Consider the following 23,973-nt stretch of genomic DNA (forward strand, 5'->3'; position numbering starts at 1 on the left):
AGAGACACACCCTTGCCATTCAGGCTGAGACCGACCAAGCTTAGACATCAGTCTGCTGCCAGGCCAGGAATTCACAATCACTCATGGAAAGGTACCAGGGCAAGAAGGTCATGGATATGTCAAAGGAGACCAAAACTATGGAGAGAAACGACCCCAGAGAGGGAGAGGTAGACCAGGAGCACTTGTCTGATGACCTTGACTCCTGGCTTCTACTTCCCAAATGGGATGCCCACAAATCACCCCAACTTCTAAGGAATCCCTTTTTTGGGTACCAGAGCATAGGGCCCATGCCTATACCTACACCTGAGGACTCTTGCTACTCCTCCTGCCCCAGAGGCTCATCCCAGACACTGGAAGTGTGCACAGCTAAGGCCGCCCTTGATGAATGGGCACCTGTGTGTCTGCATAGAGCAGAATCGGTACCTGACAGAGCTATCACATGTGACAGTTAATATTGTCAACAGGATGTACTCGCCCAGGGGACAAACCCCTGGGCATGTCTGTGAGAGAGTTTCTAGACTGGGTTAATTAAAGAAGGCCTGGCCGAAATATGGGGAGCATTCTCCCATGTGCTTGGGTCCCAGAGTGGATAAGAGGGAGAAAACAAGCGAGGGTCAGTAAGAGGGCTCAGCGGGTGAATGTGCTGTGTCTAAGCCTGATACTGCGAGTCCGACCCCAAGACCCACGTGGTGGGAGAACTGACTCCAGGAGGCTCTCTCCTGATCCTCACGCAAGCTCCTCGGCACATGTGCACACGCATGTGTGTAAACTCACACCCACGCACGAATAAATGAATGAATCTTTGTTTGTTTTTGTTTTGTTTTTTGAGACAGGGTTTCTCTGTAGCTTTGGAGCCTGTCCTAGAGTTCACTCTGTAGACCAGGCTGGCCTCGAACTCACAGAAATCCACCTGCCTCTGCCTCCCGAGTGCTGGGGTTAAAGGCGTGAGCCACCACTGTCCAGCAATACATTTTTAAAAAGAGAGGACACACAGGGGCAGGAGAGCCTGCACTGGGTGCCAGCATTCAGCTAGGCCAGTGGTTCTCAACCTATGGATCGTGACCCCTGGAAAGTTGAATGACCCTTTCACAGGGGTCACCTAAGGTTATAGGAAAACACAGATATTTACACTATGATTCATAACAGTAGCAGAATTACAGTTATGAAGTAGCAAGAAAAATAATGTCATGGTTGGGGGTCACTGCATGAGGAAAGTTGAGAACCAATGCTCTAGAGGCTTCCTGACTGCAGATCCACGGTGACCAACTGCCATGCCTCCCCTGCCATGCTGGACTGTAGCCTTGTCTTTCTGTCCTTAAATTTCTTTTGCCACGTATAAAGTAACTAACACTTTAGGCACCTCAAGGGCTGCACAGGGGTGCTGGCCTCAGGGGTGAATGTGCTGCCCTCAATAGTGACCATGTCACGGCTCCTGGCTGCCATAAACTGGGGGTCAACCACCACCCCTTCAATCCCTGAACCACCAGCTGTGCGTGCTCCTGTCCCTCTTCTTGAAGTAGCAAGCCAGGAGTGCCTTCACCAGGACACGCCTCCTTTTACATACCTCCCCTTCCCTCCAATCTTGCTACACTGGTAGCTGGTGTCCCTGAAGTCTGAACTCTCAACACTGGAGTGGCCCTGAGGCCCCCTAAGATGTCCCCTAAATCCACTTGCTTCTGTCATCTCCAGTCCACAACCCCACACCCAAGGTCACTGTCATTTTTGCTCAGATAATCCCAGTAGCTCCCCCAAAGCATGAATGCCCTTTTCCCACAGTCATCGTCCCCCCAACAAAGCACGGTGAGTAAGTCTGCCCTGCTCACAACCCTTGAGGAGCAGGCAGGTAAGGAACAGCCAGGAACCTGTCACAGGAGGAAGGACCAGAGGAGACCAGGTGACTAAATGCCGTGAGAGATCCAGCATGAAGTCCCAGGACAGAAGAGGATTTGGGACTGGTGGTGACCATAATCTTAGCACTAGCCTTGAGAGATGGAGGGTGCAGGAGGATTGATTGCTGCAAGGTTGAGGCTGCCTAGGGCTCCAGAGTTTGAAGCCAGCCAGGGCTGCATAACAAGATCTTGTAACAAAGAAACCCAAAGGGACCATAGAAGGAAAAGCGGTGGATCTGATTAGCCTGCAGTTTACAGTTGTTTTAATGTTCTTTATGAGTATGGGCCTAGGGTTTCACTGCTAGGCAAGTGCTGAGACACATCCCATGCTATGTATGTATGTATGTATGTATGTATGTATGTATGTATGTATTTTTGAGACAGGGTTTCTCTGCATAATAGCCCTGGCTGTCTTAGAACTCACTCTATAGACCAGGCTGGCCTCAAACTCACAGAGTGCTAGGATAATGTTTCTTATCTCCAGCCTCTGCATGCAATTGTTCATGAAGCTAACATCCAGGGACCTGGAAAAAGAGTCCAATAGTCACTATAGCTACCATCTTGGCAAATCTAAGATTATTTCAAAACGAAAAATAAGAAAATGCCCTCTAGGGGCTTCCTGCCGGATTTGGAATGAGACCCAGGCTGTGCAGGGGTTGCCTTCTTTCTCCATCCCACCCTCGCCCACCTGCCAGGGTCCAGCACTCACTCTTTGAGGTCCTCCAATACAACACAGGATCCTCACCATCAAGGGCCATTGCTCTTGCTGCTACCTCTGTCTGGAGTGGACAGGGTTCCTCTAGTGCATCTGTTTCCTGGCCAAGGGCTGCCTTCCATGGACCTTCCTTGTGCCTATCTCCTTGATAACCTGCGCTTCCCCTAGCAGTGCTGTGCGACAGGGCCTGGCGATCCCACAGTGCCTCTGGAACTTGCAGAGGTGAGCAGCACACAGTAGGCTTGCAGTTCACACACACACACAGTATGTTTGCGGCACACAGTAGGTTTGCAGTTCACACAATTCCCCCCCCCCCCGGTTTTGTTTCTCCCTCGCCTAAAGTGGGCCTAGACTTTGTGCCATATACTGGCTTAGCTGTCTCCTGCCACCCCACCCATCAAGATGCCCCAGGAGCCTGTCTCACAGGATGAGGCCTCCACGCAAGACAGGTACACAGCTGTGCTTGGGTAACCTGTGTCCTATTTCCCCCTCTTCCCCAGTGAGCAGTGCCAACCAGGATGTGCCTAGCAGAGGCTCAGTCCCTGACTGCAATGCTGCAAGTGGCCACCAGGTGGACAGTGGCCACCGAGTCTGGCTAAGTAGGTCACAGGGAGGACACCACCCACTGCCTAGGGACTTTCAAGAGCCAGGAAGCAAAGCCTGGCTGTGTGGGGCCTGTCTGTAATCCCAGCACGGAGGAGGCAGAGACAAGAGGGTCAGGAATTCCAGAGCAGCTGCAGCTACAGAATCCAAAGCTCATTTTTACCAGGATCACAGGCATGTACCCCCCACACCCAATCGGAGCATTTTAGCATCAGGATTTGAAAGGGAAGGGATGAGGTGCTGTGTGCTATCTTGTCCCCAAGCATCCAATGGGGACACTGAGTGGCCTCCTGGCTGCTGCAGCATCTGCAAAGCTCCCCAGCCTCAGAGAGCCTTTTCCCTGCAGGTCGAGTGTGGTCTGAGGGACACTGTGAGCATCCTCGATCATCCTGTTGGCAGGGAACCTCTTGACCTGGCATTCAGCATCGGCATTAGCCAGTGACAACTCCGAGCTGAACTGGGAATTACTAGGTGGCTCACCTGACTTCTCATCCTGCTCCAATGCATTCTGATTTTGCACTCAGAACCATCCCAAGCCATAGGTTTGATAACGTCACTCTTCACCCCCTGCCCTAACTGTGCTTAGAGAAAAGAACTCCAACTTCTTGGCAAGGCTGAGGAGGCCCAGCACAGCCTACTCCTGTGTGCACCCAATCCACATTTAAACTGCAGCTGCTGACCGGCCACATAGCCCTGCCTTCTTGCCCTGCTTTCCCGTGCCAGCCCTGTACCCATCTATGGTGGCACACATCTTTAATCCTAGCACTCAAGAGGCAGAGGCAGGTGGATCTCTGTGAGTTCAAGGCCAGCCTGCTCTACAGCGTAAGTTCCAGGACAGTCTGGGCTACACAGAGAAACCCTGACTCAAAAAGCAAAAACAAACCAAAACAAAAGATCTCTTCTCTTCCCCCATGCCTGTGTCTGTTCCTCCTCTGTTCTGGACCACTAGAGCTGGTCCCTGTCTGCCTGCTTTGCCAGATGCTGAGCTTTCTAGGGCAAGGGTCCATGCTAACTCAACCTGAGACCCCTAGCATCTTCACCCAAACATCACATGTATTGATGAGACTCCTGCGAGGACCATGGAAAGCCAGGACTGCCATCAGGGAAGGAGGTGGGGCTTCTGGCATTCTAGCTCCAACTCCTGACCACACTGAAGTGAGATACCTGATCAGAATTAGGTGCCCACCATACTGAACTCACATCCCAGCAAGATGCTGGCCAAACTCTCCAACCTCCATGGACTTGGCATAACAGTAGTCCCCTCCCCCATCTCTCTCTGTCTCTCTCTTTCTCTTTCTCAGTACAGCACTCTGACTTCCTCTGGGGACCCACCCCTCCTCCTAGCTCAGACTATGGGGTTTGCATAGGAGGCCAAACTGGGTGATGAAGATGACCCCCAGTGGTCCCCGTGAGAACCTTCCTGAGACTGTAGTCACAGGAAAGATGTGCCCTTCTTCTGTGGGACACAGGAGGGCCCCTCTGGTGGTCAGCATGCTATTTCTAGAGAAGTGTCTGACTAAGAATGGGGCCACGCTGGGCAATGGTGGCACACGCCTTTAATCCCAGCACTGGAGAGGCAGAGGCAGGTGAAGCTCTGGGAGTTCCAGGACAGCCAGGGCTACACAGTGAAACACTGACTCAAAACACAACAAACAAACAAACAAACAAACAAGAATGGAGCCACTTCAGCAGAAGTTCAGAATGGAGAGGAGATTTGGGCACTGTCTGAACACCTGGCCCAGCCACACCTGAAGTCCCTTTCCATTCTATTAATGCGGGCACCCCACTGTGGTCAGCCAGCTTCAGTCTCTTAGAATTTAGAGGCCCTAATCTTTCAACTGAGGGAAATCATCCTTAAGCTAGGCAGCATGGCACATGAAATAAGAACTTCTATTATTAAGATTTGGACCCTCAGGGCTGGAAAGACAACTCAGTGATTTGAGCACTGGCTGCTCTTCCAGAGGACCTGGGTTCAATTCCCATCACCTACACGGCAGCTCACAACTGTCTGTAGCTCTGTTTCCAGGGGATCTGACACTCTCACATAGACATACATGCAGCTAAAACACCAATGAACATAAAATACAAATAAATAAATTCAAAAAGAGAGAGATCCTGCCCTTCGAAGGAAGCCGAGCCAGTGAGATGGCTGTGTGGGGGCCCCAGGCCATCACCACGTTGTGGTCATTGAGACTCACCTTCCTTTCTCTGGCCCGCTGTGTCCCCTCTGGCAGGGGACTTGGTGACCTTCCGAGCACTGTCAGCTCTCAACCCCTCCTGAGGCCTCCTCGGAATCATCACGTTGAGTCTGTACGCGTTGGAGACCACCCCTGGCCTCTCAACAGTGTCCCAATCCTGCTGGGGGAGGAAAGAGCTTGCTGGGGAGGAGAAGAGGGCCCTAGGCCTGCATCCCAGCACAAAGGGTAGAAAAACGGGTTCTTAAGGACACCTGCCGCCTAACTGGGGCTCTCGGTGGACCCTCTGTCAGCTTTGAGAAAGAGGTACGGCCATTGAAACCAAAATCTGGGCCAAAGTCACAAAAATGGAAGAAATGGGTTCAAATCCTAGGTCCACGGCTTCCCGGCTGTGTGGTCTCAAGTGAGTGACTTCCCTGCTCTTGGCCTCAGCCCCTAGCAGGGGCACAGTGGTCTGTAGCATAGAGGGTGCTGGAGAGCCTTGCTTGAGCTCAGACCCATTGAGACCTTTGCACGGCCCTCACACATGCGTGAACAGGCGAGGCTGTTTATGAGAAGCCCATTCTTGTCGTTTCCTTTTGGGGGGTGGGGGTATGATCTAATGGGACAGGTCTGAAAGCATGAAGGTGAAGGGGCAGCCTCTTGACTCCTCTCTCCTGCCAGCTCCCAAGCCTGTTCCCTTCCCTCTGCCTTTGGACCTTAACATCAGGACCGGCTATGGGCTCGTTCTCAGCAGCATGTGGCCAGGGCAGAGCTGGGTCAGCCTCACGCTTGCTCTGGACACCATGCCTAATTCCCAGTCCTGAGACCTGAGCCAGCTGGTGAGTCATCCCAAGTCCCCATTGAACTGGAAAGCCTCCCTCCACCTGCCCACACTGCCACTGCCCAGCAGGAGCCCCACCCTCCCGCCAGGGAAGGCAATGGCCAAGCCTGGCCCAGAGTTCTCTGTAAGAAGGAAGCTCAGCCCTCTGGAGTTTAGAGCTCTTATCTCCAGGACTGAGGACACTGGCTGATCCTGTTCTTGCTCCCAGATCCTGGCCCTCAGCTCACCACAGAGGAAGAATTACTGGTCTCATGAGGGGTACTGCTGTACTGGCTGGAGCTGGTGTCAGAGTTGGCGCCCTCGTTGTCACGGCTACTATAGGCCAGGCCCTCAAGATAGGGTAATGCCTCGGGGTCCTGGTGCCTGTTCCTTGGGGCCGTTGCAGGGCCCTCCGCAGGGAGAGCTGCTGTTGGGGACCAGCCCCTGGGAGAAGAGAGAGACCAGTTATTTTCCCCTAAGGGGTAACAGAGTCAGGGACTGAGTCCCACCTGCCCGCCGCCCTCCCCTGTACATGTGGGCCTACTCACATGGTGCAGGGGTCTGCAGCTACGGATCAAGAAGCCAGTGCCAAGGGCATTTGGTCTGGGCTCTCTGTGGGTCACCAAGAGCTCTAGCTGCCTCCCAAGGGAGAAGGTTCCACCACATAGATGAAGAAACCCAGGATCTGAGGGGTCAAGAGCCTGGCCAAGGCCGCAGCCCTGGGAAACGGCTTGAGTGAGGAGGTGTGGGTTCACTGAGCCGGGTTGGCAGATGAGGGCTGTTTAGCAGTGTGAGGGGAAGTGAATTCCAAGGGCAGGAGCTACAGAAATAGGGTACTTTACAGATGCAATCCCTGCGGCCCCCTGCTCCAGAGGCTTACAGCTCACAGCATTCTCAGAGTGGCCCACCACAGGCCTATAAACCAGCAAGACGTGACTACACTAGAAAAGGGATCTCTAGCTAAGGAACTGCAGAACATCTGCACATGTCCCAACCTTCATGCCTAAAGCCTAAACCCTGCAGTGCAGGTTAGCAAATCAAATGCTCTGTCCAGTTCTGCAGGAAAGAGTCCTCATTTGTCCTAGACTGTCTGAAACGCATTGGCTGTCAGAGCCCCCTTTTCTTTGTTCTTTTTCGCTTAAATGCGCACTTGAGGGGAACACAAGCCCTTAAACAAGGGCTTGGTCCAGCCTCTCTTTTTCAAATGTATTTCTGCAATATTGGAAGTCAAACCCAGGATCTTAGGCACGCTGCCTGCCACAGAGCTACTCTCTCGGCCCTTGTTCTGCAGACAGGAAAAGTGAGACATAAAAGGTGGCCTAGCAGGTCAAAGGCCCCACAGCCCATCACAGCAGATGGGAAACTGGGACCCAGCTCTCTGGACCCTCAAGCCGTGGCCTCCTAAGGTCTCATGACCCAAGCAGGGAACTTTGGGTCTGTTCAGGCCTGGACTAGAGGGAATCTCAAGCAGGGGTAACAGCAGGTGCCCTGGCTGAGAGGCCCATTCAAGCTTTTGGGGGACTGGTGGACAGAGTCTAGCTATGTAACCCATCGAGTTTTGAGCTCCAAATCCTCTTGTTTCCACTTCCTGGGTGCTGGTATTACATCCATCTGCCACCACACCCAGCTCCTCCAATCCCTTAAAACCGTACACAGGAACCAGAAGTACATAACTGTCCCCTACCCCATGGAATTATGGGATGGTCAGGGCTATCAGGAAAGATACCCAGGGTCAGGATCAGAGACTCAGATAAAACAAGGACAGATCAATGTGAGCTTTCCAGGGTTTCCCAAGGACCCCTGAAATGCATTCACTGTCAGAGCCCTCTCTGCCCACTTTGTGCGCTGACCACGTGACCCATGCCAGCTGTTGTAGATGGACACTGCCACCATGAAGAGTTGCATGTAGGGAAGGTATGGACATTCTTCCCCAAGGGAGCCGGTCCCTGGAGCCTGGGGCTTTACCCACCTCTGAGGGCCCTGCCTGAGGTCAAGGCCTTCCACAGAGTGGCCAGCACAGGTGGTGGTTCCAAGTGGGTCCTGAGGGGCCGGCGGGCAGCAGGGCAGGTCGCAGTAAGGTGCCTCGGCACTGGAAGGACTGTGAAGCTCCTGGGCCCGCATTGAAGAGAGGAGACAGCTCAGGCCCACGTGGGACTCCCCTTCCCCCTCCCCCAGACAGCCCCTCCCAGCTCAGACTGGTGGGTGTCTCCAGAAGTCATCTCCTGGGAATCTCCCTGCTCAAGGAGACCAGCCATTCCATCAGCTGGACTACCCTGGGGACTCTGGTCAGAGGCAGCAGGGTGCCTGGAGGGCACATGCACACGTGTACATGCATGAGTCTGGCGACAGGTACATATGCATGTGTGTGTGTGTATAAACACCTGTGGTTTGGGGCACCCATGTGTATATCATTGTTGAGGGATATGTGCCCAATTGCATGTGTACAGGCCTGTCAGCTACACCAATGCATATGTGTGCGCAAGATCATGCAAACACAAATGTACGTGTGCACGCCCGAGAATGGGAACTGCACCGAAGGCCCCAGAGCACCCCTTGCATCCAGAAAACAAGAGGGAAGGAGAGGCTTGGCCTGGTCTGGAAGAAGGGGTCTGAAGGTGGAGAGACGAGCATGATCTTCTAGCAAGATCTAGAAGAAACAAAGGGCCCTGTTCCACTACACGAAAGGCCCCAAGTAGAGGGTCACAGCCCCAAACTAGAGGTGCGCCCTTGGCACTGCCCACAGCAAGGCCACCCCTGGAAAGACTGATATTGGGCTCAGCCAAAAGGAACGGCTGCTCCCCTCAAAGAAGGCTCCCCCGCTATTCCCTCCACCTCCCAGAATGGCAGGGCCCTCCTCTGGTGGTGGGAGACAGGGCCATGGCACCTTGTGCCCCGCCTCCTCTCGGGTTACCTGGGCAGCGGGCTCCGGCAGTGGCAGCTGGCGGCTGTCAGCACCCTCGTTACCGGGGGGCTCCGGCTCAGGCCCCCACACTGCCGCCCTCCCAGGCCCTGACTCTGGGCCGTGGTGGCTGCAGTACTCCAGGCTGCCGAAACCTTAGAGGGGCCAGCCTCGGGAGCAGGGCCCCTCATTACTGTTTCATAAGCCGGGGCCCAGCCAAGAACAATGCAGGACATAAAACCGGAGGAACCCGATCCTGGCGGCTCACCTGAGAGCAGGCCTGGTGGGAGTCTCCCTGGGGACCCTGGAGCCCGGCGCCTGGGACAGTGGCTGTAGCCCCGGCAGCGCCCTGGGTGGGCAGAAGTGCTCTAGAATTTAAGAAAGCCACCATGAGTAAGGCCAGGCTGTGTGAAGGGGTCTGCAGTCACATCCAGGCCAAAAAGGGCGAATTAGGATTCAGTTTCACACCTGCCCCATAGCCAGATTCTGATCAAAGCCAGGCAGCCCGAGGTGTCAGATCCACAGCCGGGCTTGGCGCCGTGGCTACCCAGGGGACAGCATGGCATGAAGGAGGGAGCCGACTCTCAACCCAACCCTGGCACTTCCAAAGGCCCCACCCAGCATGAACCCCAGGCTGACATGGCACCCGATTCTTGCTTTCACCCTTAGCCCCATCCCCTCCCCCTGTTCACATGACCGCGTCCTGTGGTCAGTCTCCGGCTCTGATTTCCTGCCTAGTCAGTGTCGTAGTCTCTGCCTATGACAGACCCGAGTCCCACCCCAGCTGGATGACCTCACTCAGTGGCTTCACCCCGCTCTGGGCCTAACTATCTATGAAAAGGAGGTGTGTGACCAAGACCTTGGCTAGGTGACTTGGCCTCAATTGCCTTACCTATCAAACGGTCATGATAACCACATCCGCCCCCTAGGGGACATGAGGAGAATTACATGACATGACATAAGGTTAAAAAAAAAAAACCCGAGAGAACATTAAGTAGAATCTTATGTTAGATTAGTAGAATAATATTAAATACAATTAAGAATAAATAAATTATCCAGAACTAGTGATGTACACTTGCAATTGGCAGCACGAAGATGGGAGGATTGTGAGTTCAAGGCCAGCCTGGGCTATGTAGAAAGACTCTGTCTGAAGAGGGTGGGGGAGTGCTGACGATAGCAAATAAATTATAAAGATCTGTGTGGCCCCCCCACCCAAACTATCCCCCCCCTCCAAACCTGGCCATAGCCTGCTCAATATCACGTGACTTCAAGGGCTCCACTTCCACCAGCCTCCCAGCCTGTGGACTCAGGTGTGTCTGGAGCCCAGGGGGTTCAGAAGCTGGGGATGCCAAGAAACTAATCATTTCCACTTTGTGACCAGAGCCATTTTTACATATCCTAGAACAGCTGAAGGCATGAGCTGGGAAGCCTAGGCCATCCCTGTGGCAGATGTGGCAGGGACCTAGCTAGGGGTGGTATTACCCCACTCGGGCCGGTGAGGCTTTTAAATATAGACCTCTTTGTGCTCCATGTGTCTGGATTGAAAGGTAGAAGCAAATGGGGCCAAGATTTCAGAGTCCTTTGGGGCAAGGTGGCTGCCTCTGGTTCCTTGGAGATGAGCCGTAATAGCGATCTGGAGAGATAGCAGGCAGTATAGACAGAGCGAGCTGGGGATAGGGGGCACCCCACAGCCGCACTTGGGCAGATGCCGGTTCCCTGGGAAGCAGTAGAGATTCTCCATCCTCAGAGCGTCACGGAATGGGGTTCAGGGAGGCAGCCAGAAAGGTCCAGAAGAGGTGATTGATAAGGGTCAGATAAAAACCTGGCTTGTTAGCAGAGCGGAGTGGCACACACCTTGAACCCAGCACTCGGGAGGCAGAGGCAGATCTCTGAGTTCGAGGTCAGCCTGGTCTATAGAATGAGTTCCAGAACAGCCTGGGCTCCACAGAGAAACCATGTCTCAAACAAACAAACAAACAAGCAAACAAAACCCAACAACAACAACAACAAAATCCCAATAAAAAACAAAACCTTGACTTGCTTTATGTAACATTGGGAACGCAAGTCATGGACTCAATCGTTTATGTTAGGAAAGTATCCTACTTCTGAGTTACACTCCTACACTAAGGTCAGGTGTGCATGTGTGTGTGCGTGCGTGTGCATGTGTTAGGTACGCATGAACATATGTGTATATGGAGACTGGGAATTGACACCGCACAGGTGTCCTTCCTCTATCACTTTTCACCTTTTATTTATTTATTGAAGCAAAGTCTCTATAGCCTTGGCTGGCTTGAAACTCACTCTGTAGCCCAGGCTGGACTTGAAACTTACTCTGTAGCCCAGGCTGGACTTGAATTCTTCAAAAAGATCCACCTGCTTCTGCCTCCCAGGTTCTGAGATTTAAAGGTGTGCACCACCACAGCTTTAAAACTTATTTTATGTCTGTGTGTGTGGTTGCTGTGTACACGTATGTCCGTGCATGTGGTGTGCACAGAGGTCAGAAAAGGTGTTGGATCCTCTGGAACTTGGGTCACAGCTTGTTCTGAGCCTCCATGTGGGTCCTGGGAACTGAGTCCTCTGCAAAGAGCAGCAAAACGCTCTTATACATTGAGCCTCACCTGCAGTTCCCACCGCTCTATTCCTTTTTCAGGGGGCGGGGGATCAAGGGTTTCTCTGAGTAGCCCTGGCTGTCGTGGCACTAGCACTCGCTCTGTAGACCAGGCTGGTCTCAAACTCACAGAGATCCTCCCGCCTCTGCCTCCCGAGTGCTAGGAATAAAGGTGCCTGACACTACCACCCAGCTACACCCAGCTTTTTTTTTTAGATTTATTTATTTATATGCATACATTGTTCCTCCTGCATGTACATCTGCATGCCAGAAGAGGGCAGCAGATCTCATTACAGATGGTTGTGAGCCACCATGTAGTTGCTGGGTATTGAACTCAGGATCTGGGGAAGAGCAGCCACTGCTTTTTTTTAAAAAATATTTATTTATTTATTTATTATGTATACAGCATTCCTTCCACGTATGCTTGCAGGCCAGAAGAGGGCACCAGACCCCATTACAAATGGTTGTGAGCCACCATATGGTTGCTAGGAATTGAACTCAGGACCTTTGGAAGAACAGTCAGTGCTCTTAACCTCTGAGCCATCTCTCCAGCCCAGCCACTGCTTTTTATGTAGGTGCTTGGAATAGAACTTAGGTCCTCATGCTTGCTGGTGAAATAGGAGTTGATAAGCCTGGGGATGGACAGGTGAAGCCTGTGGCTAACTCCTAAGGGATGAGGTTGCTCAGGCACAGTGAGTGTGAGCATCCAGAGGACACAGCGGAGATGATCCAGAGCTGCAGCTCAGTGGCTGGACCACAGCAGGAACAGGGGCTTGGGGCTCTGGCAGCACGAAGTAGCCTGCGTTCACAGAGTACTGCAGAGTGAGAAAAGGCCCTTGATGGAGGCTGGAATCACTGTGCCTTTGGGTGCTGCTGGCAAAGGGGTTTTTGTGTTTTTGTTTTTAATTTTCAAAACAGGATATCTCTGTGCAGCTCTGACTGTACTTGCACTGTAGACCAGGTTAGCCTCAGACTCACAGAGATCCTCCTGCCTTTGCTTTCTGAGCGTTGGGATTAAAGTCATGCGCCACCTCTGCCTGGCTTGGGGCTGGATCTCAGAGCATCATGTTCTAGGCCAAGGGATCTTCACTGAGCCAGCTCTTTGACAGCACCGGCAGCTGTCCAACTCTCAGTCAGCCTTTAAAATACTTACAATGTTCTACACATGGGTGTGTGCACCTGGGTGTATATATGCACACTGCCCTACGCAGGTGCCCATGGAGGTCAGAAGAGGGCATTAGATTCCCTGGAATGGAGGTCCAGGTAGTTGTAAGCTGCCTGACCTGTGGCTGGAGAACCAAACCTCAGCTGCAAGGGCAGCAACCGCTCTTAATGGCTGACTCATTTCTCAGCACCTGCTTCTTCTTTGTTTTTGTTTTTGATTTTCAAGACAGGGTTTCTCTGTGTAGTCCTGGCTGTCCTGGAACTTGCTCTGTAGACCAGGTTAGCTTCAAACTCATAGAGATGCATTTGCCTGGCTTTGTCTCTCCTGAGTGCTGGGGATTAAAGGCTTGTGCCTGCCACCAACACCTGGCTCCCAGCTTCTTTAAATGTGTGTGTGTGTGTGTGTGTGTGTGTGTGTGTGTGTGTGTACGCATGCATGCATGCATACATGCATGTATGTATCTAAGACAGAAGCAAATTGCAAGGGTCAGCTCTCACCTCTTACCACGTGGGCCCAGGGACTGAACTCAGACCATCAGAACTGGCAGAACCCCTTACTTATTGAGTTACTTTGCTGGCCACGAGTTTTTAATTTCAAGTAACAGGAGGCAGAGGTGGCCCGGAAGATGGAGGTGAGTAGCCGGAGGGCTGGAGACACGCTCCCCTGTGGCCCTCCTTCCCAGGAGGTTAGGGGGATTCTTCACTGGAGTCAGACCTCGTTGGCTTCAGTGGCGACCCAGCTAACCTCAGTGATAATTGCTCAGCTCTGAAGGTACAGGAAGGTCACTGAGGAAGCCCTTGCACCCAAATTCAGGAAGGACACAAGTTTCTGTACATGGGACATGGTAGTAAAAACTGACTCTGACTCTGGGGGCTGGACAGTCCTCTGTCCTTGGCCCAAGGCTACTATCATCTCTGGAGGAAGCAGTTCCGCCCCTGTCCCCGCTCCCTTCTCTCCTGCCACCCCACACTTTGCCAGCATCATAGCAACAGAGAGAATGAAGATTGGATCACCTTAGTCTCTTGTTTAAATCACGACAACTGAAATGCAATCTAAGTTCCTCACAGTGTCCACAGAACCAAAGCACACAGGCTGGAGAGACGGCTCAGACATTAAGAGCACGGACTGCTCTTCCTGAGGATCTTAGTTCAATTCCCAGCAGTCACATGGTGGCTCACAACCATCTGTAGTGAGATCGGATGCCCTCTTCTGTGTACAGATGCACAAGTAGGTAGCGTACTCGTATACATAAAAATAAATAAATCTTAAAAGAAGTAAAACAAACAAACAAAGCCAGAGGAAGCCAGGCCCCAACTAGTTATCCATCCTGTATCTGTGTGACTCTCCCTCTCAATGACCAGTCCTCAGCCCTCTGATGCGCTTCATCCTTTCTGTCTTAAAACCTTTTACATGCCATACCGTTCCTTTCCCTTTCCTTTTCTCCCTAGCGCCAGTGGCAAGCCTTCATCCTTCACCAAGCCGCTGAAAGTCCTCCCCAAGGCCTAACAACCCCTGTTCCTTCAGAGCATGGATCACAGGCATGGTGAAACAGCCATTTCTGTGGTTCCTTTCCTCCTGCCCATGGTTTTTTTTTTTTTTTTCGAGACAGGGTTTCTCTGTGGCTTTGGAGCCTGTCCTGGAACTAGCTCTTGTAGACCAGGTTGGTCTCGAACTCACAGAGATCCGCCTGCCTCTGCCTCCCAAGTGCTGGGATTAAAGGTGTGCGCCACCACCGCCCGGCTCTTTGCCCATGGTTTTGATTAGACCACCAGTCCCCTGGAGCAGGGATGTGACAGCCTCTTTTAACATCACTGCCATAGCAACCAGTGCAACCCTGGCTCAGGTCAAGCAACTGTTCATTCCAAACGACTGCACAAGCTGACCCAAAATCTTGGCTGGGAAATGGTGGGACCGAGGCTGTATGTCAGATCTGACTGAGTCCACCATCTGCTGGTCCATGCTTCCATCTCCCCTTCAGCTGGGAGAAGATCATTTGAATAACGGCCATGCTCAGGTAGGAAGGACTCAATCATTTGTGTAAGAGTTCAAAGTTACCGAAAGCAGATTCAACACAATGCCCATCAAAATCCCAGCACAATTATTCAAAGACCTCGAAAGAACGGTACTTAACTTCATATGGAAAAGCAAAAAAACAAAAACAAACAAACAAACAAAAACCAGGATAGCCAAAATAATCATCTGTAATAAAAGAACTTCTGGAGGCATCACAATCCCTGACTTCAAACTCTACTACAGAGCTACAGTACTGAAAACGGCTTGGTATTGGCATAAGAACAGACAGGAGAACCAATGGAACCGAATAGAAAACCCGGATATCGACGGGCGATGGTGGCGCACGCCTTTAATCCCAGTACTCGGGAGGCAGAGGCAGGCGGATCTCTGTGAGTTCGAGACCAGCCTGGCCTACAGAGCTAGTTCCAGGACAGGCTCCAAAGCCACAGAGAAACCCTGTCTCAAAGAAAAAAAACAAAAAACAAACAAATAAAAAAAACCCAACATTTTTAGGCCGGGCGATGGTGGTGCACGCCTTTAATCCCAGCACTCGGGAGGCAGAGGAAGGTGGATCTCTGTGAGTTCGAGACCAGCCTGGTCTACAGAGCTAGTTCCAGGACAGGCTCCAAAGCCACAGAGAAACCCTGTCTCGAAAAACAAAAAAAAAAAAAAAAGACCCGGATATCAATCCACACATCTTCGAACACCTGATTTTTTGACAAGGAAGCAAAAAATATCAAATGGAAAAAAATAGAGCATATTTAACAAGTGGTGATGGCATAACTGGATATCAACATGTGGAAGAATGAAAATAGACCCATATCTATCACCATGCACAAAACTCAAGTCCAAATGGATCAAAGACCTCAACATAAAGCCAGCTACACTGAACCTTATAGAAGAGAAAGTGGGAAGTACACTTGAACGCATTGGCATAGGGAACCACTTCCTAAATAGAACCCCAGCAGCACAGACACTGAGAGAAACAATTAATAAATGGGACCTCCTGAAACTGAAAAGCTTCTGTAAAGCAAAGAACACGGTCAACAAGACAAAACAACAGCCTACAGAAGGGGAAAAGATCTTCACTATCCCCACATCAGACAGAGGGCTGATCTCCAAAATATACAAAAAAACTCAAGAAATTGGACACCAAAAGATCACATAATCCAATAAAAAAATGGAGTACAGACCTAAACAGAGAACTCTCAACAGAAGAATCTAAAATGGCTGAAAGACACTTATGGAAATGTTCAACATCCTTAGTCATCAGAGAAATGCAAATCAAAACAACTCCGAGATTTCATCTTACACCTGTAAGAATGGCCAAAATCAAAAACCCTGATGACAACTTATGCTGGAGAGGTTGTGGGGAAAAGGGAACACTTCTGCATTGCTGGTGGGAATGCAAGCTGGTATAACCCCTTTGGATGTCAGTGTGGCAATTCCTCAGAAAATTAGGAAACAACCTTCCTCAAGACCCAGTAATACCACTTTTGGGTATATATCCAAAGGATGCTCAGTTGTGCCACAAGGACATGTACTCAACTATGTTCATAGCAGCATTGTTAGTCATAGCCAGAACCTGGAAACAACCTAAATGTCCCTCAATCGAAGAATGAATAAGGAAAATATGGTATATTTACACAATGGAAAGATCTCCTGAGTAAATTGGAAGCATGGGGACCTTAGGAGAAGGTTGAAGAGGAGAGGTAGGGAGGGGAACAGAGAAAAAAATGTAGAGCTCAATAAAATTCTTTTAAAAATTGAGGCCAGCTTGGTCTACAAAGCAAGTTCCAGGACACCTGGGGCTACACACACACACACACACACACACACACACACACACACACAGATACACATACAAAACCAACCAACCAAAGAAGCAAAAAAACCCTGTCTTTTTTTTTTTTTTAAATAAGTCAGACATGGTGGTGCATGCCTTTAATCCCAGTATTCAAGGGTCTGAGATCTCTGAGTTAAAGGATATCCTAGTCTCCATGGTGAATTCCAGGGCAGTCAAGGTTACACAGTAAGACCTTGTCTCAAAATAAATAAATAAATAAAATAAAGGGGACTGAAGAGATGACTCAGAAGTTAAGAGCACTGCCTGCTTTTCCAGGGGTCCTGAGTTCAATTCCCAGCAATCACACGGTGGCTCACAACCATCTGTAATGGGATCTGATGACCTCCTTTGTCTGATGCTCTCTGCTGTCATGCAGGCATACAGGCAAATAGAGCGCTCATATACATAAAAACAAACAATACATAAATATAAGACCTCTGGAAAGTGGACAAAGTGTAGGCGACATCCTCCTTCAGACGCAAGTTTGTGGCCCAACCCATCACTGACCCCACATTCCAAACCGCCCTACAGTGGAAAGCCCGCCTACCTGCTGTCTTGCTCCATGAACCTTCTCAGGGTGGCAGCAGCTCAGACAGCGGTTCTTAGGAGATATGCTGGCTTCAAAATGTACACTGGGGACATTCATAGCCACTTCCTCCATAGCAGGGGAGTCACAACAGGCAGCTCCTGCGATCCAGTGGCTGGCTCTCTAGGTGGGGCCTGGGAAAGATTTGGGAACAAGAACCTAATAACTGGTGGCCACTGTGTAAACCCTATGTCTCATTTGTCCAAGCCAGACAAAGCTGTCATCCATTTTTCTGTTCGTGTGTTCATTGACAGTCACTAAGTTTCCAAACATACTGTCAAGTACTTACATATGATTTCTAATCCTATATATATATATATATTGTTGGTCAAGGTTCCAAGGATCCTGAATTGCACTCTACTGTAGTGTTCATAAAAATACAAGTTTCAGCCGGGCAATGGTGGTGCACGCCTTTAATCCCAACACTCGGGAGGCAGAGGCAGGCGGATCTCTGTGAGTTCGAGACCAGCCTGGTCTACAGAGCTAGTTCCAGGACAGGCTCCAAAGCCACAGAGAAACCCTGTCTAGAAACCCCCCCCCCAAAAAAAAGCAAGTTTCCTCGAGGGGGGATAAAACAGTCTGACAACGTCGGGCAGTGGTGGCACACACCCCTCCGATCCCAGCACTCGAGAGGCAGGGGCAGTCGGATATCTGTGAGTTCAAAACCAGCCTGGTCTACAAATCAAGTTCCAGTACAGCCAAGGCTACACAGAGAAACTCTGTCTGGAAAAGCAGACAAACCAAACCAAATCAACAATAAAGGCAATTTCCGGCTATATGTGGTGATGTGCACCCCGATCCCAGCTACGCAGAACAGCGAGGCAGGAGGATCCTGGGAGTGCAAGTTTGGGGTCAGTGTAGACAACGTATACAGTCTCCATTCTTGAAAAAACAAACAAACCCAAAGAGCTGCAACAAGGTGAGGATCTGCATCTGAACACCCAGAACCCAAGTACGATGTTACTACATTAGGGAGGTTCGGGGGCTGGGGGGGGAGGGAGTTCCTCGTGCTCACTGGCAAGCTGGTCTAGCTGAATCATTCAGCTCCAGGCTTGGTAAGACCTCATCTCCAAAAATTAGGTAGAGAGTGACTGAAAAAGAAACCTAGCATCACCCACCAGCCAGTGGTGGCATGCGTGTTTAATCCCAGCACTCAGGAGGCAGAGGCAAGTGGGTCTCTGAGTTGGAGGCCACCCTCGTCTATAGCACAAGTTCAAGAACATCTAGGGCTACACAGAGAAACCCTGTATTGAAAAACAAAATAGGCTGGAGAGACGGCTCAGAGATTAAGAGCACTGGCTGCTCTTCCAGTGGTCCAGAGGTCTGGAGTTTAAATCCCAGCAACCACATAACCATCTGTGATGAGACCTCATGCCCTCTTCTGGCCTGCGGTCATACAAGCAGGCCAAACACTGTATACATGATAAATAAACAAATCTCAAAAAAAAAAAAGGAAAGAAAAGAAAAAAGAAACCCCAGCATTATCCTCTTCCCTCCACATGTCTCACACACATATGCACACACATATGTACACATACACAAACATGTAGACACCTGTACACCCATCAAATAAAGAAGTCAACAGCCACAGAACCCCCATAAGTCTGTTTTCTCTGCTGCTCTATCCAGTCAGAATCTCCAGCGCTGGTCCCGGGGTACACCATAAAAGAGAATCCCTAACTCATCCCAAGTCTCTAGCTTTGTAAACTGAGAGCTCCCCTCTTACTCAGCTAAAGTTAACGCCAGTTTCAGAGGTGCAATCAAGGCTCTGAGAGGTTCCCTGACACCCAAGTGGTGCTGGTCCAGCTGGAGGCCCTGGTCTGTCTCCAAAAGCTCAGAGGTGACCGTGAGGGTGCTGGACCACACTGCCAAGTCCCCCAGGTTCCTTGGCAAACAGAGTGATGCAAAGGGCTGGCCAGGTATTTTCAGACTTGAGGACAAATCTTAGACAAAAGTGAACAGCCACCTAAGGTCACAAAGCACATATGTGACTGCGCTTAGCCGAAAAGGAACCACTGGTATCTCCCCCCACACACCTCCCTCCACCCCAGATCTGAAGATCAAACCCAAGCCCTGGCAGGTGTTAGACAACTGCTCTACCACTGAGCCACACCTCCATCCTAGCTGGGGGTCTTTTTTTTTTTTTTCCGAGACAGGGTTTCTCTGTGGTTTTGGAGCCTGTCTTGGAACTAGCTCTGTAGACCAGGCTGGTCTCGAACTCACAGAGATCTGCCTGCCTCTGCCTCCCGAGTGCTGGGATTAAAGGCGTGCACCACCACTGCCCGGCTCTAGCTGGGGGTCTTAAACCAAGTCCAGTCCTCTCTGTTCTAGAGGCCACAATGTCCACACCCTGGAAGTGACTCTGGGTCAGGAGACTGATACAGCCTGGAAGGGTATTGGAAGGGAGGGTATCCAGCATCCCCCAAAGCACAAGTACCTCTGGGCACCACAGGGGTCACCTCATACCTGACCTACTTGGTGATGACAGAGTTCCCAGGAGAGCAAACCTTTGTTGCCAATCTCAGCTGAGCTGAGGAATTTTGGGTCCTCCCCTGGGGCTCCAGGTCCTTCCTTTGGAGAGTGGAACTCCCACTGGAAGATCCACAGGGCTTGGTCTCCTCCCTGGGCGACCATCTATCTGCCCTACTTAGTCCCTGTTCTGTATGGTGGATGGATAGATATGCCCCACCAAAATGGGCTGTTCTTTCCTGGTTCAGCCACCAAGTGGAGCATCGTCTTGGAAGGAGAACAAGGCTCCTTTTCCAGGGGTCTAGACAAGGGCTTTTCATGTGCTCTTTTGACTCCAGTGTCCTCCACGAATCTTCCCTAAAATGCACATTAAATGGTAAGGATGTAACCACAAAAAGCTGTCACGCATTCTGCACACACGGCCCGGAGAATGGACCCTTAGTCCCCTCTTCCAGCAGCCGGTCCGGCAGCTCCTTAGGGTCCCTCATCCTCCCTCCCCTGATTTCCCCCTTCGGCCCTGGCCCTCTAGGTTCCGCTAGCGGCGGGTTTCTGACCTGGGCTCGGATTTCCACTTACCGGGAGGTGGAGGTGCCAGTGCCAGGGTCACAGCCTCTATTTAACAATGAATCAAAACGTTGCCCGGGAGGTGCGCATAAGACCACACCCTTGCCGCGCTCCAATAGGCTCGCCCTCAGAGCCTTATTTGCATGATCAGTGTGGGATTGGACACAGCGAGGACTGGGGGCAGGGCAGAGGAGGGCGGTGCCCAGGCGCCTCGGAGCGCGGGATGCACGGCACGTTTTGCCTGCGCTACCCGCAACCTCGTCCAGTCGGGTTCCCCTGGGACCTGAGTGCTGTTGCTGGCCCAGTGGCCTCTTGTCTCTTTCCCATTGGCTCGTTCTGGCTAAGGTCTTCAAAAGGGCAGTAATGCATACGTGGAAAGTAGAAAGTGTGGCTAGCTGGGGGTGGTGCCACAAACTAAACTTGTCACCTAACTCTTGAAAAATCTTAAGCAGGAGGATGGATGCCCACAGTTCGATCGGCCTAGCTGCAAGAGCGAGACACTTCCAGAAAGCAAAACCAGAGGTTGGTGATCTACATCTGAAAGTCCTGCAATCGGGAGGTGGAGACAGTAGAGCAGTGATCTGGTGGTGAAGGCAAGAAGATCAGGAGGTGGGTCGGGAGGTGGTGGCGCACGCCTTTAATCCCAGCACTGGGGAGGCAGGCAGATCTCTGTGAATTAGCGGCCAGCCTGGTCTACAGAGTGAGTTCCAGGACAGGCTCCAAAGCTACAGAGAAACCCTGTCTTGAAAAAAGAAAGGAAGGAAGGGAGGAAGGGAGAAAGGGGGGAGGGAGGAAGAGAGAAAGGAGGGAGGGAGAGAGGGAGGGAGGGAGGGAGGGAGAAGAAAAGATCAGGAGGTCAAGGCCAGATTTGGCTACAGAATCAGTTGGAGGCCCTGTCAAACAAAAGCAAAAACACCAAAAACTGAAACCAGCTAACAAAGTGGAATGTACAGCCCTACCCCAGCTTACTCGAACTCACAGAGATCCATCTCCCTTTGCCTTCCGAGTGCTGGATTAAAGGCGTGCACCACCAACGCCCAGCCCTGCCCCAGCTTTTAAAGTTAAGCTCTACTGTGCACTGGTTACACACCAGCTCCTAAGCCAGTCCTTTACACATAGCAACAAAGATCAGAGATGTCAGCTGACTTGCCAGGGTCACACGGCTAATAAAGAGCAGAATCAGGACAAAAATCTTGGGATGTCTGACTCTGCAGACCACTGTGGGGCATCCTCATTCGCTCATTCGCCTGTATCTGGTGAAGCACTCAGAAAGAAAAGCATGAATAAACGGTGGCTTCTTCCCAAGTGAGGGCAGAAGTGAGGCCCGGAACAAGCCGTCCTGGCCCAGCACGGAGCTGGCTGACAAGCACAGTGGGCTTCCTCCGTGGCCTGGCTAGCTGTAAGACAGGCTAGTGAGACCTGGGTTCAGGGTCAGCCTTTTAGCGCTTCTTGGCTGGGTGATCTTGAGACAGTTACAGTTACTTGACCTCTCTGAGCCTGGGGTGGAATGGGTATTTCTGAGTTGAAACTGAGCAAGGTCCCAGCCCTCTGGCCTTCCCACGCAATGCAACCTAGAGCCGACTGAGGCAGATGAGCCTGACAATTCAGCCATGAAACATTTATGGAGCCCTTTGTCAGTCAAGATTGTTGAGGGTTCATCAAAGAACAAGAGACCCGTGCGCTGCTTTTGTGTGTCTGTATGGTGGAGGAAAACCGACCCAGGCAAGAGAAACAAGCAAAGCATGACTGGGCTGACTGGTGCTCAGGAGAAAAGAGAGCAGAGCAGAGAGGCACGCGAGGCCTGGCCTGGCCAGCGTGTTTCCAAGGAGGTCGTCAGCGAGGTCTTAGAGTAGTGGCTCGCGCACCTCAGCAAAGACCCAGAGGGAGTGATTCTGAACAGGTCACAGGCTGAGGGTGGCAGGACCTGGAGTGGAAAGCAGGTGAGGGGAGCAGGTGGGCACCATGAGTAAGTACTCAGCTTTGGAGTGTTTGCCCAAGAGGATGGCAGAAGGCAGGGAGCAAAGGGAACTGTGGGAAGAGGTCCCTCTTGTAGGGGTGGGTGAAGAGGATGGCGGAGCCCAAGAGTCCAGGAAATGGTAGCCAGGAGAGGAAGTCATCCCTACACGGAGATGTTTGTGCCCCTCCCCCATGCTGTCTGGAGCAGAGACCATACAGACCTCCTCGACCTCATCCTGTCAGGGGGAAGCCAAACTCTAGCAAGCTGCACTGTGGCCCCATGAGGACGTCCCCCAGCACATCCCCGGCCTCTGTGAGCTGTTCAGAGGGTTCCACTCAGGGCACCGTGTCACTACTCATCCCCCTGTCCCCTGCTTGAGCTCTGGACTCGCTGGCTTCATACCGATTTGATTGTTTTATTGTATGACATGTGAAGGGCACGTTCGTGGAATTCAAAAGACAACTTTGTTAATCCCAGCACTCGGGAGGCAGAGGCAGGCGGATCTCTGTGAGTTCGAGACCAGCCTGGTCTACAAGAGCTAGTTCCAGGACAGGCTCCAAAGCCACAGAGAAACCCTGTCTCGAAAAACCAAAAAAAAAAAAAAAAAAAAAAAAAGACAACTTTGCAGAATGGTGCTTTGCAGAATGGTGGTTGCTAAAATTCCTTCCCAGAGGAAGGTGTAAGCAGTGTCTACCCATCTAAGGGCCCAACAACACCCTCTGCTCCCACTGGGGAACCAATGAGTTCATTGGTCTTCCTTACAGAGCATAAGTGAGGGGTTACTTACAGAAATGTTGGTGCTCCCCGACAAAGGCTGCACTGGGAAGTCTCTACCGAGCAGGGATTATGATTTATGGCTTACCCTGAGTTGCATAGACGGAGACCCCTAGTTCCTCACCTGTAGCCTGAGGCCACAAGCTATTAGTGCAGAATTGCATATTACTGATAGGGAGGGCTGGCATGCTCAGGTGAGGGTCCCAGGATCCTCTCTGTCCCCCCCCCCACGAGGGAAGATAACAGTCAACAGGCCCTGTTGTAGTGATCTTTTATGATCTCCTATGGGCAGAGAAATGACAACAGTGAAGAGCACTTGTGCTCTTGTTTGCTTGTTTTTGAGACAGGGTTTCTCTGTGTAGCTTTGGAACCTGTCCTGGAACTAGCTCTTGTAGACCAGGCTGGCCTCGAACTCACAGAGATCCGCCTGCCTCTGCCTCCCAAGTGCTAGGATTAAAGGCATGCGCCACCACCACCCAACTAACACATGTTTTAAAAATAATTTAAACTGGGTGGTAGTGGCACACGCCTTTAATCCCAGCACTCTGGAGCCAGAGGTAGGTGGATCTCTGTAAGTTCAAGACCAATCTGGTCTACAAATATTTCAGGACAGCCAGGGCTACTGAGAAATATTGTCTTGAGAAAATATAATAAAATAATAATAATGATGACGATAATTTTAAAGATAGCAGGAATTTGACTCAGAGGATAGTCTTGTACAACCATTGGTTCTTTCCTTCCACTGTTACATTGGTTCTGGGGATCAAACTTAGGTCTTCAGACTTGAGAGATGATGGTTAGCTTCAATTATCAATTTTTTACAATCTGCTGTCATGTTTGCAATCATGTCTCAGTGAAGAACTGCCCAGATGGGGATGGCCTGTGGAT

General features: G+C 51.1%; 1 protein-coding gene across 1 annotated transcript in view; it reads right to left on the reverse strand.

Annotated features, from left to right (window-relative positions):
* The window catches only part of Triobp (TRIO and F-actin binding protein), a 62,143-nt gene extending 41,735 nt beyond the window's left edge, over window positions 1–20,408 (reverse strand). The window contains exons 1-6 of the mRNA XM_075959926.1: window positions 20,367–20,408; window positions 17,283–17,455; window positions 9,372–9,471; window positions 8,174–8,313; window positions 6,453–6,648; window positions 5,406–5,562 (exon numbers count right to left, since the gene is read on the reverse strand). Of these exons, the coding sequence (XP_075816041.1) occupies window positions 5,406–5,562; window positions 6,453–6,648; window positions 8,174–8,313; window positions 9,372–9,471; window positions 17,283–17,299 (610 nt within the window). The 5' untranslated portion in view covers window positions 17,300–17,455; window positions 20,367–20,408. The remainder of the gene's footprint in view (window positions 1–5,405; window positions 5,563–6,452; window positions 6,649–8,173; window positions 8,314–9,371; window positions 9,472–17,282; window positions 17,456–20,366) is intronic.
* Between the last annotated feature and the right edge of the window lie 3,565 nt (window positions 20,409–23,973).

The sequence above is a fragment of the Microtus pennsylvanicus genome, chromosome 2, assembly GCF_037038515.1.
Source record: "Microtus pennsylvanicus isolate mMicPen1 chromosome 2, mMicPen1.hap1, whole genome shotgun sequence".
Lineage (NCBI taxonomy): Eukaryota > Metazoa > Chordata > Mammalia > Rodentia > Cricetidae > Microtus > Microtus pennsylvanicus.